The sequence below is a fragment of the Corapipo altera genome, unplaced genomic scaffold (assembly GCF_003945725.1).
Source record: "Corapipo altera isolate COAL_440 unplaced genomic scaffold, ASM394572v1 57, whole genome shotgun sequence".
In the NCBI taxonomy this organism is placed as follows: domain Eukaryota; kingdom Metazoa; phylum Chordata; class Aves; order Passeriformes; family Pipridae; genus Corapipo; species Corapipo altera.
In genome coordinates, this window is record NW_020884905.1 from 5,491,145 (window position 1) to 5,508,847 (window position 17,703).

The window sequence follows — 17,703 nt, forward strand, 5'->3', positions numbered from 1 at the left end:
AATGAGAATAAGCACTTGATTGCCATAACCTTTTGGTTTGCCTTTCAAAAAAACAAACAAACAAAACAAAACACACAAACTTAGACTGTCATTCTTTATAAATTGCTATTTTGTTGTCCATGTCCAACATTTTATATTGAAATATTCTGATATTTCAGACTTTATTACTTGATTAATATGCTAGAATAATTTTCTGAAGATTTATGGATGTGATATTTAAAATAAAAGACAAAATACTGGATTGGAAGCTCAAATAACACCTTCAAACTTGTGTAACACAGACCCTTTAAATAGATTTGACAGATTTGTGCAGTTGCAAAATGCCTTCAACTCATATTTAGTTTGAACCACTTGATAGATATGTTAGGGAAAAAGCAGCACCATGATTTGTTTAGTACAATTCCTAATTGCAGGAATCTGACCTGTCGTGACAGGTGTTAAAATCTGCTTGAGGACATAAAAAGAATTTTAATAAAGCTTTCCGTGTCAAATGCTGTAAACCCAAGTTACTCTATTTTATGTTTGTTTTCATTCTTATGTAGTTCTATAGGAACAATTAAACTTAGAGATTCATAATTAATTTTTGCCATATTTATGCTGGCTGTATAATAGAATATATTGCTAGGAAAATAATTGTAACCAATTACTCCTAGGCTTTGCTTTATAAAGTATTTTTCCCCTCCACTGGATGATAATTCTGATCAGTTCTGTTGTTCTCTCCATGACTTTAAGAACAGAAGGAATTGTACATGTGTGTATGTACCGATATATATTTTATTTAGTTATAAAAAAATATATAATTCTAGGTCCTTAGTGATCTCTTTCAGTTCTGTTAGACTATAAATTATCTTTTCAATAAAAGTATATTTTGAAATAGTTTTCTTTAAATAAAAATTAGCTAGATGCTCATGAAGTTCTGGCTCTGAAGATCCAGTTGACCCACACTGAGTGTGTAAACTGAAAAAAACTTTTATTTGATCTTAAAACATCACAAATGAGTTGTAACAATTTTCTGGCAGAAAATTAACACAGAATTTTATTCTGTCTTTAAGATGTTGAAGGATCCTTTATACACTTGCTTTTGAAACATGAACAACCTTAACTGGTACCCTTAGAGCATAGTATCCAGCCCTGAGTGAGAACCAGCAATTCCAACCAAAACCTGACGTCCTCAGCATTTAATTTCTGATAAGCAGTTGAGGGATGTTTTTAAAGTAATTTAAAAGTGTCCATGAGGTTTGGCTTTATTCCTGGCTCTCTGAAAAATAGATTAGTTAAGAAAATCTATTTTATGGATTCTGTCACTGCTTTAACTACACTGGTGTTCTGAAGTGATGGAGACACGGGCAGAGCAATTTGGTTGGGGTGTCTGCTGTAATCCTGCTTGGAATTGCCAATAAATCTGCTTTTCAAAATTTTGTGACATGAAATTTGGAAAATGTAAATCTCGTTTCAGTGTGAACTTACACTATTGCATTCTTTGTTGCTCTTTACTGAAAAAGTTATAAGAAAAATATCTATATTTTATATGAACATTCTTCCTCCTCTTGCTGTAGCAGTTGACAATGCTTGTTTGCACATATATTACTAAAAACTCTCTTCCCCGATGGTATTAATGAGCTTAATTTCTCTGTGACAGGGCCCTAAAGGAGACCCAGGATTCTCTCCAGGACGGGCAAAACATGGGGAAAAGGTATTATTTTCTTAATTATAGAAAAAGGTTTTGTCTATCCCATTCTTTTGTGAAGTCTTGTTTAATATTGAGACAAATTATGACAGCACAATGCTGATGCTAAGATTTGTCCTTTCACTTCAGAGCTTTTTTTCTGCTTGTGCCTGCTAAGCCGCTTTAGCCAAACAAGCGGTTGCTCTCTCTGCCCAAAATATTTGAGTATAAATATTCAAATATTCTATTCTTCATAGAAATTGTGGGCTTGAAAGCTTCTGATTATTTCATTTTTTGATTACAAATGTACTGAGTATGTACGGAACTTTAGAGTCAATGTGCTAACACTAAAATATAATTGGATGTTTGCATTCTAATTTGTTAGCCTCTGCTACATCTTTTAGAATATCTTGTATTTATGCTATGTTTTATTAACAGCATTTGCTAGTAGGTAAATTATGGAATATTTGTGCTATGTAGAAAACACTGTAAGAATCCAGGACCACTCTCTATAATGAAGAATGCATTAGCAAATAACTGTTGTTTAGTAGCTGCTGATGTGTACATAAAATAACTTAATTTTTAATGGCTACATGCTGTCAAACCCTAAAATTCACAAATATATATTGTCAGTGTTAAAGGGCTGCTGAGAAGAAATTCAGAAATGTGTCTGCTGATGCGCTAATGGGAATTTGAAGTGCAGCTTTTGTGGAAATAGCAACACTATTTTAATTTAATCAGCTTCTGCTTTTGGCAATCTAATCATAGTGCTGTTAGCTGTATGTGTCTGCCTGAAACTCAAGCTATATTCTTTGGCATGAACCCAAGCAGCCACAGAACAGTCTAAAGCTCACCCATGTATTTGTATGACTACACCTAAATACATGTGGAATGCATCTATAATCCAAAAATATGGGATTGGATGTGCATTTTTATAGTTCACGCTAGCTTGTGTTCATAATTTTTCCCCCCAATTTAAATTTGCTTGCCCTAATTAATGGAGTTAAATTTATTTGGATGCTAACTCACTTCCAGGATCCATTCCTTGACTCACTGAATTTGAATCTGGGGACTAATCCTGAAGGAGTGAATCTCTTCACTGTCAGTCCTGAGCAAGGAAAAAAAGAGCTGAAACAACCTTTCCTCCTTCCCCATCTGCAAAAACCATAAAAATTTGCATCTTTTTCCATCTCCCTAACGTTTGAGATACTCTAATTCTTATTCCCATATGCCATCGTGTATTTGTGAAGTTTAAAATACTCGATGAGAATAGCTGTATTCCACCATAACACTTTTGTCTTTATGCATCTCTCAAGTTGCCTTTTACACAGATTAGATTTGTGCTGTGTTGAGCACCGTACATACCATAATGGTGTCCTGGTTCTTGGTTGAGGATTGTTGGCATAGTAGTAATACAAACAATAAACAATAATAGTTAAATATAAATAGTAATTTGAGGAAAGGGTTACCTCAAGAATTGTATAGCTTCTTCACTCCCATTTATGTTGGCTAAAAGTAAATGTTGAGAGGTTGTGAACTAAGACTTTTTCAGCCATGATTTGGCCATGTTGCAGGAGCAGGCACATTGTACCTGGTGGTCTCAGTTGAGGAACTGTTGGCTTTTCAGTTTTCTTCCTCTAAAAAATCCAATAAAAATCTATGCCTAATCAAACAACATTAGCTGCTCCTTCATAGTAAATGTCCAAGAATACAGAGAAGATGTTAAGTCCTACATGTTTATGGGCCTCTGCCATGTTCCAGTGAAACATATTGATTCTGGATGTTTTTGTTGTACAGGGCGATCCAGGCCCCATAGGCTTTCCAGGTCCACCTGGGATCAAAGGCCAGAAGGTAAGATTCTGTTTCTATTTTTGTGTGACTTACCCTGGCCCCAGTGGCCACTAGGTGGATGTCTGATGGTCAAGAGGCGATAGAATGGCTTCAGAGTTGCTGTTGGTATTATGACTGTCTACGGTGCAAAACCTTCCCTTGTAACTAAATTGAGATCATCATAACAGGATGTTAATCACAGCTGCTTTTGTTGGTGTTCTTCAAAAGACATGGCAGATAAATAAATTTCAAAGCAGCACCCATGGTGGTATCAACCTTATGCTACTGAGTGTCTCCCACTGCTTCTTCTACAGAGTGCAATTTTCCTTGAGCAGAGGGAAACTTCGATTCTGTGAGAGAATAGTGGTATTTCCATTCCTTAGGATGTTTGGGCTGAGAGTTGCTAGGTGAAATCTTACTTGTGGAATAAACATCAGCAAAAAGATAGAATGGAGCTATGAAAAAAAACTAAAACCTTTTGCTGTTGAAGGATTTTTTCAAAACTGGAGGCAGTATGGTGAAACCATGGAGCTGATAAGCAAGCATTGCAAAGGCTCTTGTGACATTACACAGGAGTCCATTTATTGGCTGCACTTGCTCCATGCCCAGCAAACTTTTTAGCTGATACTTTTCAAAGATAATATCTCTCGGTAGCTGATGGCTGTAGCATTAGTCATAAAACTTCACGTACTGATTTTTACAGGTTACAGAAATTGCTTGACTCTCTAGAATAATTGCCAATATTGTGCTAGAAATATTTTAATGTATTTTAATAACAGTACATAGAAATTCCAGTAAAATACAGTGGGTAACAGTAAGATGGAAAGACATGGCTTGAATAGTCCTTGCTGTTATGTACACAGACTGTCTGCCATATACACACTTCACTCAGTCTGGGTCCCACTGTGCTCCATATGGTAGAAGTCAGACACTTCAACTTGCTGCATTTTAGTTGGCAGTAAATATTTTTTCTCTCACACAGACCAAAGCATTCTTACAACTTGCTGTGTTTTTGAAATGCGCTTGAAATCTGTACTGCTGTAAGTGGAAGCCTCAGACTGTTCTCTTCCACATTGAGCTTTAAAGTCAGAGAATTAATCTTCATTAGAAATTGGAAGGTAGTTAATTTTTCAAACCAATGCATGTAAACTTTTATTTTTCTTATTTATTTCCATCTTAGCTCAGAGTAAACTGCATCTAATTTATAGGGATATGCACAAGAATACAAACTCAGGCTAATAAAAATCTAAGAATTTTAAGAGGATTAGCTAAGTCACAGGGAAAGAAACCCCTGTGTGAAAACTGTCTCTTTGGAATGATATTCATTTTAGCATGGTTTAGCTTCATTCCCAACCAGCATTAAGTGAGTTAGAATTAATTAAGGCCATGTTAACTCTGAATAAGAATATGGGCATACTGTAAAGTAGGAATTCAAAGGAGTTTTACTCTGACAGAAGTAAGATGCTATTGCACACCAGTAATCAGTCCTGCATCTCACAGTTTCTTGTGAGCCTTTTTTTGAGACTGTCCATGTAAGTGTTAATCAGCTAAACTGACCCACTTTGAAACTAACTTGTGATAAACTTTTCTTTGAGTGTTTCTGTGTGTAGCAGAATTTGCTTTCCTTTTTTCCTGCTACAAAAATAAGAAACTGAGAGTTCTCTTCTAGCAACACCTTCATTAGTTGATTATTTAAGCATCGAAACAGGATAAAATTCTTTAATGGATAAAATTAATGAAATACAGAGTTGGCTGGGACTGTAAAAAACTGTAGTTTTCTAACTCACATTTTGAAAGCTAAAGACGAGTTACTGGCTTGTTCCAAAATTGTCACCAAGGCAAATAATTTTATCTTTTAATCTTGTATAAGATAATAAAATTAATTTCATGCAAAAATACTGTTATGATCATGCAGAAGCTCATCCAAAAATTTGAAATACCTGATCTGAAATCAGTTGCAGAATTTCCTCTTATTACAGTGAATCTCAAGTCTCTGAGTGATGAGTATCATCATGCCGCAAGGCAGCCAGATGTTTAACATCAGCCAAGACACTCCCGCTGCTCAGTCAATGTCTTTGAGTCCAATTTTATGATAGATTTCTGTCCATAATAAGGATTGTTTTGGTATTTCTCTTTCAAGCTGTAGCTTTTGGACTTGTGTATTCCCAGTACCTCTTGCAAAGGATGTGGAGGCCAGAAACTTGGCTTTTGCGTAAATCATGCAACTGTTAGAGGCTCCCTTTTAGGCCAGCTTGCCTGGGTATGTTTAGTACAGTGTAAAGACATTCAAGAAGAAAGTTCCCCTTTCAAGTGTACTGATGCAGATGGCAGGTTCCAGCTCTATTTTTAATTCCTTTTTTTTTTTTTCTTTAAGAGGTAAAATATGTTTGAAATGGTCTATGCACAGGCAGTAAAGTTCAACAGTTTCATGATTCCAGCACCACAGGGAATATTTCTGGGATGAGACTGTTTTCCCTACCAATAAAAATTCCATAGTGTAAGAGCTGAAATTTGTTCTATGTTAATTTCAAAAAAAGATGTGTTTCCTGGAAGGTCTATCTCTCCTGAGTGTGTCCTAGAATAATCTGAGTTGACCGTCTACTTATACCTCTCCTCTGAACTGCCTTGTTCAGAAGGTCACCATGACAAGGATTTGGAGTGGAGAAATGCACTGTGTAGAGTCTAGTTCTTCAGTTTCAACAGGTGACAGCATCCCATGTACTCATTTGTTCAAAAGAGAACAAGTCTGGGACTGTCTTAAAGCATGCTGATATCTTCAAATTGTCTAAATTGCCAAGATTTCTTACTGCTTTACTCTAACTCAGCTTTCATATGAGCTGCTGAATGTAAACCAGTTCTGCAGACAGACAAGTCTAGATTTTTTTTTTTCTTCATAAAGGGAGAATAGAGTATGAAAAGAAGGTCCATTTTGTTTATTTAACTGTATTTATTGCATCTCTCTTTCTCCACCTGCAGGGTCTTAAAGGTTATCCGGGACTGCGAGGGCCACGGGGAGAGCAGGTGAGTGATGGAAGCACAGTACACTGTACTCTGCAGATGAACAGTGGATGATAGAAGATTGTATAACCTATTGTAGGTGTTCAACATAAGCTATCAGTGTAAATTACTGACTGTTTAAGGAAATACCGGACAGTTCTTGAGCAAGAATTCAGATTGTTCAGGTAAGAAAATGGTCTAAATGAAATGGAAAAGACCAGCTTGTTTTTCAACTCCCATACCAGATTGACAGATGTTGGTGTAAAATTCTTTTAAGAGGCACATTTTGGATTCTCCCGCCTCTACTGATCTAATGCATTTTAAATCTCCTAGCATGTAGAAAATGTGATAGTTATTGAGTGCTTTTTCTCACTTCTGTGTCAGTTCAAGAAGCAATCTGAATGTAAGTTTCAAAGATATCCAGTTGCTGATGTCTTGTTAGCATTAATGAGGCTTCTCATGGCAGAGTAGAGAGAAGCACGAGTCTCCTTTTGGATGACCCTGAAAAGGAAATGGTGATGATAATAGATAGTAAACATCTGAAGGGAGATGAAAACTCAGGAGCATCATCTGTGAGTTTCATGAGTCTTATACACAGAACTTAACTGAATGAATTTTTATTACAGGCTCATAGGATTTTTTTTGTGTTGACTATAATATAGCAGTGAGATAGAGATAGCCAGTGGGGGGAAAAAAGGTAATTCACATCAGAAGATGGAGAGAAGTTCTGTACATTCATAATTAATCCAGTGCTATATTGACCTGATTCTAGAAGAAACAAAGCAAAGTGGCTTTGTAAGGATACAAGGATTCTTCTTTAATGAAGAATTTAATATATTTGTTCAAATACAGCTAAGACTTGTGCAGTTACTTCATTATAAGGACCTGTCTCCTATAGCCCTCCTCAATTATTTCCTGCAAATAGCATCTGTGTTTTTACTATGAAAGTAAGGAATGCACTGTTGTATTTCACACAATCTTAGACTCTTTTCAAAGGATATGTAACTGAAATTGATGGAGTTACTTATTTATGATGGGTGAATTTTAGGACGTTGCTGTGTATCTTGCTTAAAAAGTATTTTTTTTCATGAGCTTAAGCTACATCATATGACTAGATGTTGAAAGAGACAGAAATGATAAAACAAACTTCAGTCCGTGATGTTAAATGTGGGTTTTGTTTCTTTTCTTTTTTCTCTCTTCCTCCCCCCATCCCCCCTCACTTTTTTCCACTTAGGGAATTCCAGGAATGGCTGGCAGTATTGGGGCAGTTGGTTACCCTGGCAGGCAGGTGCAGTAACTATACTAATGTCTTTGAATTTTTTGTTGTTTTTTTTTTTATATATATTCTTTTCAGAAGTACCATATCTAATTCTTTTGAAATTACTAATCTTAAAAATGTAATTGTTTACATCCTGTCATTTATTTTTGAAACAACCCTCTTTCTCTGGTAGTGCCTTCAAGGGAATGTTGAGTCTCTTGGCTTTTAAAATTTGATAGGCTAGATGCGGTAATGCTGTTCCCTTCTAGAATATATAAATGATATTACCAAAATACCGAATGTGTAAACACTTTACATTTGTCCATAAGCCCCATGTGGTTCTATGTGTTTTATCTTTTTTGTATTTCAAGTCTAGAAGCAGTAGAAAACTGCCTGTTTCTCCTAAATTTTCACCAATGTGTTTACTTCACTGCTGAAACTATTTCTTCAGCCCTTTAGGGAAACAGAACATTAAAAGATTTTTTTTTTTCCCCTTGAGATATTTTAGGAGAACCAATAAAGCCAGAAACCAGCTTTTTTTAAACACATCATGGCTAGGCTTCGCAAACAAAGATTTGGGGAGGGCTTTACCCACGTTTGTTACAAGCGCACTGGTGGCTAAAGAGGCCAATACGAGATAGACACGTCCGGTTGCAAAAGGCACAGCAGAAAGACTCCTTAGGTGGTGTATTCTGCAAGACACGATTCTTTCTTCATTGTCTTTTCTCCTCTAGAGTGATCCTGCGTGTGTTCTCAAAAGCATCAGCAGCGTTATAGATGGTGTGTCTCCACACCTCCCGATTGGAGGCCAGAGTAGACCAGTTATGTTGATCAATAGTTTTAAACACAAGCACTTATATAAATACTGATTCTGTTTTTTTTATTTACATGTGAGGTTACAGATACCTCAGTGTAGTAATACAAATAAGAGATGAAGCAGAAATACTCAGTGTTTTCCCCAGATAAATTACATAAGACAGATTGACAACAATTGACTTTGTGGTTTTGTATTTGCTTTAAAGGGTGAATTTGACCAATACTTCAGTGTTTTATTGGTTAGGTTTGTAATGGCTATATATTTTAAAATTCCATTACAATATTTTATAAAGTAATGGATGATAACATTTTTTTATAGAATGATGTAAAATGTTTAGAACATTTGGACCACATTTGCTATTCTGACATTAGTAATTGGAAATGTGCACAAATATAAAAGCTTATGAAAAATCCTGTGAAATTATGTCACTGTAATGCCAGATCACTTGGTCTGGAAAAAAATTTCCTCCCAGAAGAAATAATTCTAATGTAATGGAAGTTTCAGTCATTGCCTGTGTTTCAGCCATGCATTAATGGGAGACCTTTCTGAACATGATCCCAGGGGACTACTTGATGACACAGTCTTCAATCCTGTGCATTTCAAGAATGTGTTGCAAGTTTACTGTTAACAAATGCTGTTGCAGTTCTTTTTACGCAGATCATCTCTTGCTGTTTAAAATTAATTACATCTCATGTCTTTTTATAATAGGGCTTAGCTGGACCAGAAGGTAACCCAGGTCCTAAAGGTGTAAGAGTAAGTAAGCATTTTAAGCATTTTGGTATGCATATCTATTTTTACCCATACAGTACATAAGAAAGGGGATGAGGAATTTAATTCACCTCTGCCTGCTGAACCACTCTGCCCTTGCAGAACCTGCAAATGAGAAGACACAGTGTATCTTTCAAAATACATGTAAGACTTTACTTTTTTTCCGTGATGAGCTGCAGAGAGCAGTCTTCCGTTGTTACCCTTCCTCTCACTTGCATGCAGGCAGGAGAGGAAAGCATTACGGGGTGTGTGAGGGCTAGGAGTGAAGAGCAGTGGACATTTCCTGCCTGAAGCATTATTTCCATGATGGAAGTTGTCAAGAAGGGAGACTTATCTGGCATTTGCAGTCTGTAACAGCTACAGAAGTTGATAAAGAGAAACAGCCTTGTCATACAAAAACCATGAAAGTGATCTTAAGACTTTAGAATGGTTGAATTGTAGTTTTATATACCCCAGGGACTGAAGGGTCTTACTGCTCTGTGCATTCAAGGTTTGCTTTTGATTATTCTTGGAAGTAAAATAAGTTGGGTTTTTCTCTATACATGCTGGTGCATGTATATGTATTTTTTCACACTGACTCTCACCATCAAGCAGTAGAAACAGGTTTCCAGAAACTTGCATGTTGCTGGTTGCATCTAGGACTTGAAGGCAGCTTTTGCTAGGTGTTTTCAGGCCCTCAGCTCATGTACAGGTTGATGAGCAGTGGTCTGTGTTCTAAAGCATCTATTAAAATAATTTTATTACTAAGTTATTATCAATATTTACTTTTGTCTTGGTTTTTTTAATGTAGTTGCTAAAAGCATCAGCTTCTTAAACATTTGCCTGCATTTCTCGGGGTGTTTTTTTAATGTCAGTTTTCATTACAATGATGAGAAAAATTAGTTTGTCAGGATCAAGTGCCAACAGATATTGGACCCTCAGGGATTGTTTCTTTTATGTTTCTTCAGTTTATTTTTGTTCAGATTCTCAAGCATTTTGTCTTGTTCTCCCTTCAACCAACAAGACATTGTGATTCCAGTCACTTCCTGAAAAGTTACTGCTGCTCTGTTTACACAAAGCTAAAAATGGCCAATGCATGAGTAATTTAAGGGAAAAACACCTGTCATGTCTTAAGGCTAAGTCCTGTATATGAATTCTAAAAACAACTCCCAGTAAAAAATGATGACACAGCCCTCTTGAGCCATATTACTGTACCATGGAGTGTGCAGCAACATGATATGAAGTGTTTAGAGCTTTACATTTAAAACATTCCTGCTATGAATCTGTGCTCTGCTTCTCAGCTATTTTAAGAAACTGTAGAAAGTAGAAGTGTCCTTATTTTCCTTACTCTCATTAGGCTGGATGACAAGAAGGGCACTATCTTTCATAATTAATAAAAAAAAAGAAATTAAATAATTACAGTTGGAGGACTGAAGAGAGTTATGAAAGCAAGGAATTCTTTTTTACTAACTAATAATATTTTTATTCCAGTCTCAGGTTGAATCTGATATTGTAGAACCCATCTCTCCATACAGCTGAGGAATGGTGGCAGAGAAATGCCACTGCTGAACTTTAAGACATTCTACTTGTATTAAAGTAAACTTTTGTCTTTTAAGAGCTCTTACATATAGCAGTGATCACACAGTGTTATTAAAGATGAGAACATATTTTCTGATGTATTTCATGAATAAGGTTACCTTATGAAAAAAGTTGCTAATTCCATCTGTTCTAATAAATAAGTTGTCTGATGCAACCTTGTCTTATTGGACCACTTTCTTGGTACTTCTTTGTTAACTGGCTTTGTACTCTTATAGCAGGAAATTGGTTTTGCTCTTAATTGGAGAGTAAATCCTGGTCACATTTAAATTGCTAGAGCTTCACTGGTAGTTTCAAATGAGTCTGAATTTAATCCCTCTATTGTGAACCCATATCTAACCAATACTGAGGGACAAGCAGTGTTGATGAAAAGCATTGTTCTTATGTTTTTAGGGTTTCATTGGACCTCCAGGTGTGGCAGGACAACCAGGACCTGAAGGAGAAAGGGTAGGCTTAATGGAACATTAATGAAATGTTGATGTTCGTGTGGTAATGCAATATACGTTAGAATGAGGGGAAAATGTTCAATGTATTAATTTAAGTACTTTTTGCTAATAGCAAAACTGATGTGAAGAAAATCAGATAAGTATGTCATATATAATTAGGCTAATCAATGAAATGCACTGATGCTAAAGTTAAATGGGGAGCAGCTGTAAATTATTATCTTAATTTACTCCACAACTGCAAGGATTAGGGTTATTTTTTTTCTTACTAACAAGGCCCTTTATGAATATTTTTCATTGGAGCAATTTCATTCATTCAGTAATTAATACTTGTCTCTTCTCAGATGATCTTTAAAGTAGAACAAGCCATGGAAGTCTCTGTCACTCTGTGCTTGAGCTTTTTCTTACTTCTCTTGAGCACATGACCATGTACTTAGATGCAAGCAAGATATGGCCCTTTTTCATAGCTGTTCTGATATGGCCACAGTAAAGACAAGCAAAGTTTGTGTTTCTGCTGTAGGACAATGTCTCTATGATTCTTTGCTCAAATATTCTTTATTTTTTAATTCTTATTTAGTGGTAGTGCTTCTGATACTGTCTTTTTTCAATCAAATAATCAAAAACAGATTTAATTACTCAAATCTAAGTATTGAAGGAAAGAAAACTTACTTTTGATGGATTATTTCTTTCTCAGGGCATCCCAGGCTTACGTGGAAAAAGAGGTCCTAAAGGGAGACAGGTAAATCTTTTAATACTTGTTATAATTCCTGCTGCCAATGTAAATCCACCTGTAATTCACTCTATAACTTCAATCACTGAAAAAAGTTAGGGGGTTTTTTTGTCCATAGATGACTTTCTATTGTTTTCAGCTAGTACATAAATAAATTCTGTGTAATCTATGTTAGCACAAGGTGCAGATATGATGCAAGCTTTGTTAATCTGATTTTGGTGTTGGTTTGGATGAAGATCTTCTAATGTCTGATATTTCTGGACTGTGGTAAATTAAAGCTGTCCTCTACTTAATGTATATTTCTACAGCTGAGAATAAACACAAATCTGCCAAGGATACATTGTCAAGGTGTACATATTTCCTGTGTAAATATGTAAAACATGCCAAATGTTTTGTTTTCTGCAGCAACCATATTATTTTAGGTCTTTGAAGCTATCCAGGAGTTTCTAATTTTAACTTTCTTGTGGTTTGAGATTGAAAACCACGATAATGTTCTGCAGTTGTGCAGTCAGTTGCACTCAGCAGTTCAGATGACTTTCAGCTAGCATTTTGAACAAGCTTGTTCAGCAGTTGTAGGGTGATTATCATAATTTGGCCCTGGATGTATGCTAAGAAAGTTGTGGGGGATTCTGTTTAATTGTTTTGTTTTCTGTGTGATCTAGCACCAGCCAAAATAGTCACTAGCCTACAAGAGTTGCTTCGATGTAAAGAAAGGCTAGCAAAGTGCCATTAAGTTGATAGACTACTCTCTGCAGCTGCTATCAAATAGTTGAGGTACAAAAATCAAAAGAGGAATCTGGTTTTTAATTATTCAACTAGAAGGACAAGGGTGTTCCTGTGCTTGTTGACCATATTGTCATTTGCTTATAACTTGAATTGAATGCAACTTTGTGCATCTGCGTGTTGGGCAAGAAGGGCTCTGTGCCATCAATACCTTGCAGTAGTTGACAGTGTCTCGTGCTGGTGAGTCACATGCAGTGTTTAAGAACCAGGAGAACCTGGATGGAAATCAAAGGCTTGTGCTGAGTGTGGAATAGGAAGAAGAGGTGATAGCAGAGTACACTGAAAATGTGTTTTGCATTATACTATTATTCTCCATGGCAGGTTTCTCTGATTGCCGGTATAGTTGTTCCAGTCCATAGCAATTAGTTGGTGCTGGGTATGCTGTGGTAAGCAGTTGTTTTTCATTTACAATCAGACCACAGTGCAAGGCTATGTTCTGATAAGGACTTTTATTTATATAAATCTATTCAGAGAAGATTCACATAGGTGACAGAGCACCAAAAGCTCCTCTGAACAATGTCTGTGATTACCTTAATACAATACTGATTTCTTTTAATGTTGTAATTTCCTCAATCCCAAGGTTCATTCCGAATCCCAAGGTTCATTCCGAATCCCAAGGTTCATTCCGAATCCTTTCTATGATATATAAAGTCCTTATTTGACTGAAGGTTCCTAATGTAGGGACCAAACCAGGAGAGTAATCACATGGGAACCTGGCTTGTAGTACTCTGCTGGATCACAGTCTTAGAGAATGTGTGTTATTTTAACCCCAAACAATGATAGCTGTAATGACAAGGCCTTCTGGCACAATGCCTAGAGTTAACAGTGCTGGTGCTTTGGGGCAGGGTACTGTTGCTAAAGGAAATTTGGCATGGGAATTTGTAGGGCCTGAGGTCAGGCTCCTCACCTTTTATTGTAGAGTGCAACTTATTTCTTTGGACTAAACTTCTCTCAATAGTAGTAATTGAGACAAAAAACCTGTCTGACTGGCAGGGATCTTCATGAAAGAAAACAGGTCCCAAACGTCATCTCATTTTTGGGAAGTAATTTTAAAGTATAAAAGAAGTGGATCATACAAAGGATCGTACACATATAATTCACAAAATGCTGCTACTCACTAGGTTTATTGAATAGTTGTTCATATTTGTAACATTTCTGGCATATTTAAAAAGGGACAAAAAGTTCAATTGCTCAAATCTGTATTGTGAACATCACAAAGTGAGGATGTGTTTGAATTTTAGATTAGTTTTGCATATAATATGCTTTTAAGAAAATATTTCACAGTAGAAGTATATGTATTCAATTTCTTTCCATTGTATGGTCATAATACAAAACTTGGCTAGTTCTGCAGTATTTTTAATGCATTGTCTGTCCTGTTAGAATGATGCATTTTGCTTTTATATACACATTTGAGGGAATGTTTTTACATAGTTTTCTTCTATCTATGATCAGTTAAAACCAGTTGTCAATGTGTCAGAACAGACCCTGGAAATTTTACTAAGAATTTATTAATCCAGATTTTTTTTGTAACTGTAAAACCAATTCAGATTCTGTTTTATATTAAAATTATGAATACTCATCCTTTGTATGCTTTGTACTAATGATAAATGATAATATTGATTTCATAAAACACTTGTTGCACAGTAATATTATTATATTCCTTCCAGTTTTAGACTTTTCTGACTGTTCATTTTGCTTTTGGTTTTCTACTTACTCAGACAAGAGTTTTTTATCATCAGTTAAAGGACACATGCTGTTGGGAATGGGATTATGATGACTGGGGGTAATCTGTCTCTTTTGTAACTCCTGCTATACTGGGTTTGTGCTGTATCATTTGTGACCTGCATCTATGATTCCATGTGGCTGGTAAAACTGTCCCATTGCATCCTCCATTTCCCTTTTGATGCCTCATTTGTGAGTTTAAAAAAATAGACATGCTTGTGGATTATGGCATCAAACTACTTTCCCCAGCAATTTTTGTGCTTCTGGAGTGGGCAATATCTGAAAGAAGAAAAACAATCCTCAAAACCCTTAGAGGCGGAAGAAAGATTAGAGCCAGTAAAGTGGTGGAATTCCATTTCATTTTGATTTTCGAGCAAAAAATGAGCATTCTGTTTCAAGCTTCAGTGCTTGATTTGATAAATCAGATTTCTTTCCTTTCCTGATAATCTAGTATCTGAAGTCAAAACACTCATAAAATGAATGAGGTTTTACCATGTCTTGAGTTATCGTTTCAGTCTCTAGATGCAGACTAAGGCAAGTGTTCACATTGGTAAGGACCACTCTTCATGTCTTAGATAATGAAGAATGCCTATTTTCTCTTCTGCTTTAGGGTTTTCCAGGTGACTTTGGAAATAGAGGCCCTCCTGGTCCAGATGGAAGTCCTGTAAGTATTGAATTGTGTGTTGATTAACATGATAAAACTTGTAACACTCAATATTAACTCTCCTTCTAAATAGAAAGGAGACTTTTGCCTCAAAAGAAATGTCTTGAAGTCCACAGGAAAATCCTGGACTGTTAAATTTTTCATGGAAATTGCTAGGAAAGTACTATGATAAGTATAAAAAAGAGCAACAAAAGACTCAGAAAGCTGCAGAAAGAATGCAGTTTCCACTGCTACATGTGCTGACTACCTTGAGAATCTGATCTCTTGTCCTCGTTGCATTGCTGATGAGTGTTTTGTCTTCAAAAATTCTTTCATTGGATTTGATCTTGCATTGTTTATTTAAACCATTATTCCAAGATCACCTTAACAAAATAGGATTCTGCCTACGTGTAAAACCCTAGCTTTTGTATGCTTACGCCTTTGGTAGTTGATTTCATCCTTTGAACTGTAACTGAAAACAATTATGCTAGTATGTCATTCAGTGCATTATAATCAGTATGATAACAGCTTTGTCTTTGGCAGTGTGTGCAGGCTAAAGTGCTCTTGTAGTATGATATTCGAACTGTGCCACAGTCACATCTCTCAAAGCAGCTTTGCTGTCTTGCTGTATTTGTAGGGAAACTCTGGCTGCAGACTCCAAACTCAGATTTCCTTTGGTGTCAGAAACCAGTGAAAGGCTTTGGGCAGGACAAAAGAACAGCAATAAGCTCTGGGTAAACTAGCAGCTGATTTAAATGATCTTGTATTGTTGGATGCTCCTTTGGAAATTGCTATCAGTTTGCGTCTAAAGATTTTTCTGATATGGACCAGTCAGCAACTGGGCAGAGATTGTCTCCTTTTTGAAGGCCTGCCCTGTCATCCACCTTTTCTTTGTTTTAGAAAAGCTTACCTGAATTTTGCTGGTGGGTTATCAACATTTGGTGTCAACATTTTGTAACATAGGAAAAAAACTCTTTTGCACTTCTGGTCCCTGAGGCAAAGTTTCCCTTATTGGAATGTCAGGTGATGTCAGTATAGTGCTTTTCATCTTGAAAACCCTCTGAGGCTTTGTGAGTGTCACCAGCTGCTTTTAAAATTATATTAAAACATTAGCTCTTCTTTCCCTTCCCGGTACTCCCAAGTCTCCCTCCATTCCCGATAAAACAAATATTGTCTTTCCACCAGATCTGCAGAAGAGTACTTTAATAGAAACAAGCTCAGAAAGCCTGGATCTGAAATTACAGACTTGCACTTTACAAAGAAGCCTGTTTTAATGCAAACATTTGCAAACAAGTTCCATCTAATCTGCCAAGACAGCTGCTGATCTTTCTGCCTTCTTAGACAGGCAGCAACCTCTCTCCCCTCCTCCCTCAAAACTCACCCTGCAGGGCTTGTTCAGGCAAGGGGCCAGAGCTGCAGCTGCAGGGGGCTGCAATGCTAATGGGATATTTACAGAGCCTGTTCGTGTGCTGGCTGTGGAGAGCAGGGGCTGCCTGGGAGGCCTGTGGTGGCAGGAACTTGAAGGGAAGACATTTCTTCCCATGTGCTGACTTGACACTAATGACACTTGTCTCCATGCCTAATTTCTTCTGCTTAACTGACTGATACCATCCTTCATTTCCACAACACCCTTCCAGTTCTCTGAGGATGTTGATCTGCCTTGGAGAATGTTGCTAGAGCATCCAACTTTGCTTCTGGTTAGTTTGGAGCAGGTTGGAGAAGGTGTGTAGGCACCAGAGGACAGAGGAGAGCACCAAGGTGTCCTCTGGGGCATGTTGAAGTCATGCCCAGTTGGACACATTCAGAATTTGCTTGCATAAAACTTCCCCTGCACTGTGGGTGCCAACAGGCTGTGGTGAACCCTCTGTATGACATCGAGTAGTAGGTCTCAGGTGTTGGGACAGCCTGCATGAGACATAATGATCTAGAGGGTTACAATACCTGTTTCATGTAAGGCAAAGAGACTTGGCAACTGTTTTCTGCAGCGTTTTAACCTCTTCTGAGTTAAATTTGAGTGTGATAGAGGCAGTAGTAGAGAACTGTTGAATTTGTAACTTCTTTTAAAATACAAATACTGTAGTTTGTATCAAGAAGCAATTTTTCATAGAGTGTTAATTTTGCAGTGGTCTTTCTATGAACTGAGCCATTGTTCTATTCATCTTTCAAAGAAATATTAATAAATTCATTTTTCACCCTCAAAAAATTGTTCCTTCTTCCTCCCATTTTAGGTATTGTGGTAAAAAAAGTCTCATATCCCTGCAGTAGCAGCAGGAATGATTTCATACACAAATACCTGGAGATTGAATTGCACAATCTAGAGATTTTAACAAGTGTGTTCCTCTGTGCAGTGATAAGCTCTCACTTGTTTGGAACTCTATAAAAATCCCAAATAACTTGCTCTGTAGATCACTTTTGTTAATCTTATCACTGGGATTTCTTTTCAAATGGTAAAATTCAGATAATCTAAAATT

General features: G+C 36.6%; 1 protein-coding gene across 4 annotated transcripts in view; it reads left to right on the plus strand.

Moving 5' to 3' along the window:
• COL24A1 (collagen type XXIV alpha 1 chain) overlaps positions 1-17,703 on the plus strand; it is a 125,733-nt gene that overhangs the window by 24,153 nt on the left and 83,877 nt on the right. For all 4 annotated transcript variants that reach the window (XM_027651799.1, XM_027651800.1, XM_027651801.1 and 1 more), the window contains exons 6-13: positions 1,640-1,693; positions 3,464-3,517; positions 6,473-6,517; positions 7,728-7,781; positions 9,277-9,321; positions 11,305-11,358; positions 12,049-12,093; positions 15,200-15,253. In XM_027651799.1, the coding sequence (XP_027507600.1) occupies positions 1,640-1,693; positions 3,464-3,517; positions 6,473-6,517; positions 7,728-7,781; positions 9,277-9,321; positions 11,305-11,358; positions 12,049-12,093; positions 15,200-15,253 (405 nt within the window). The remainder of the gene's footprint in view (positions 1-1,639; positions 1,694-3,463; positions 3,518-6,472; positions 6,518-7,727; positions 7,782-9,276; positions 9,322-11,304; positions 11,359-12,048; positions 12,094-15,199; positions 15,254-17,703) is intronic.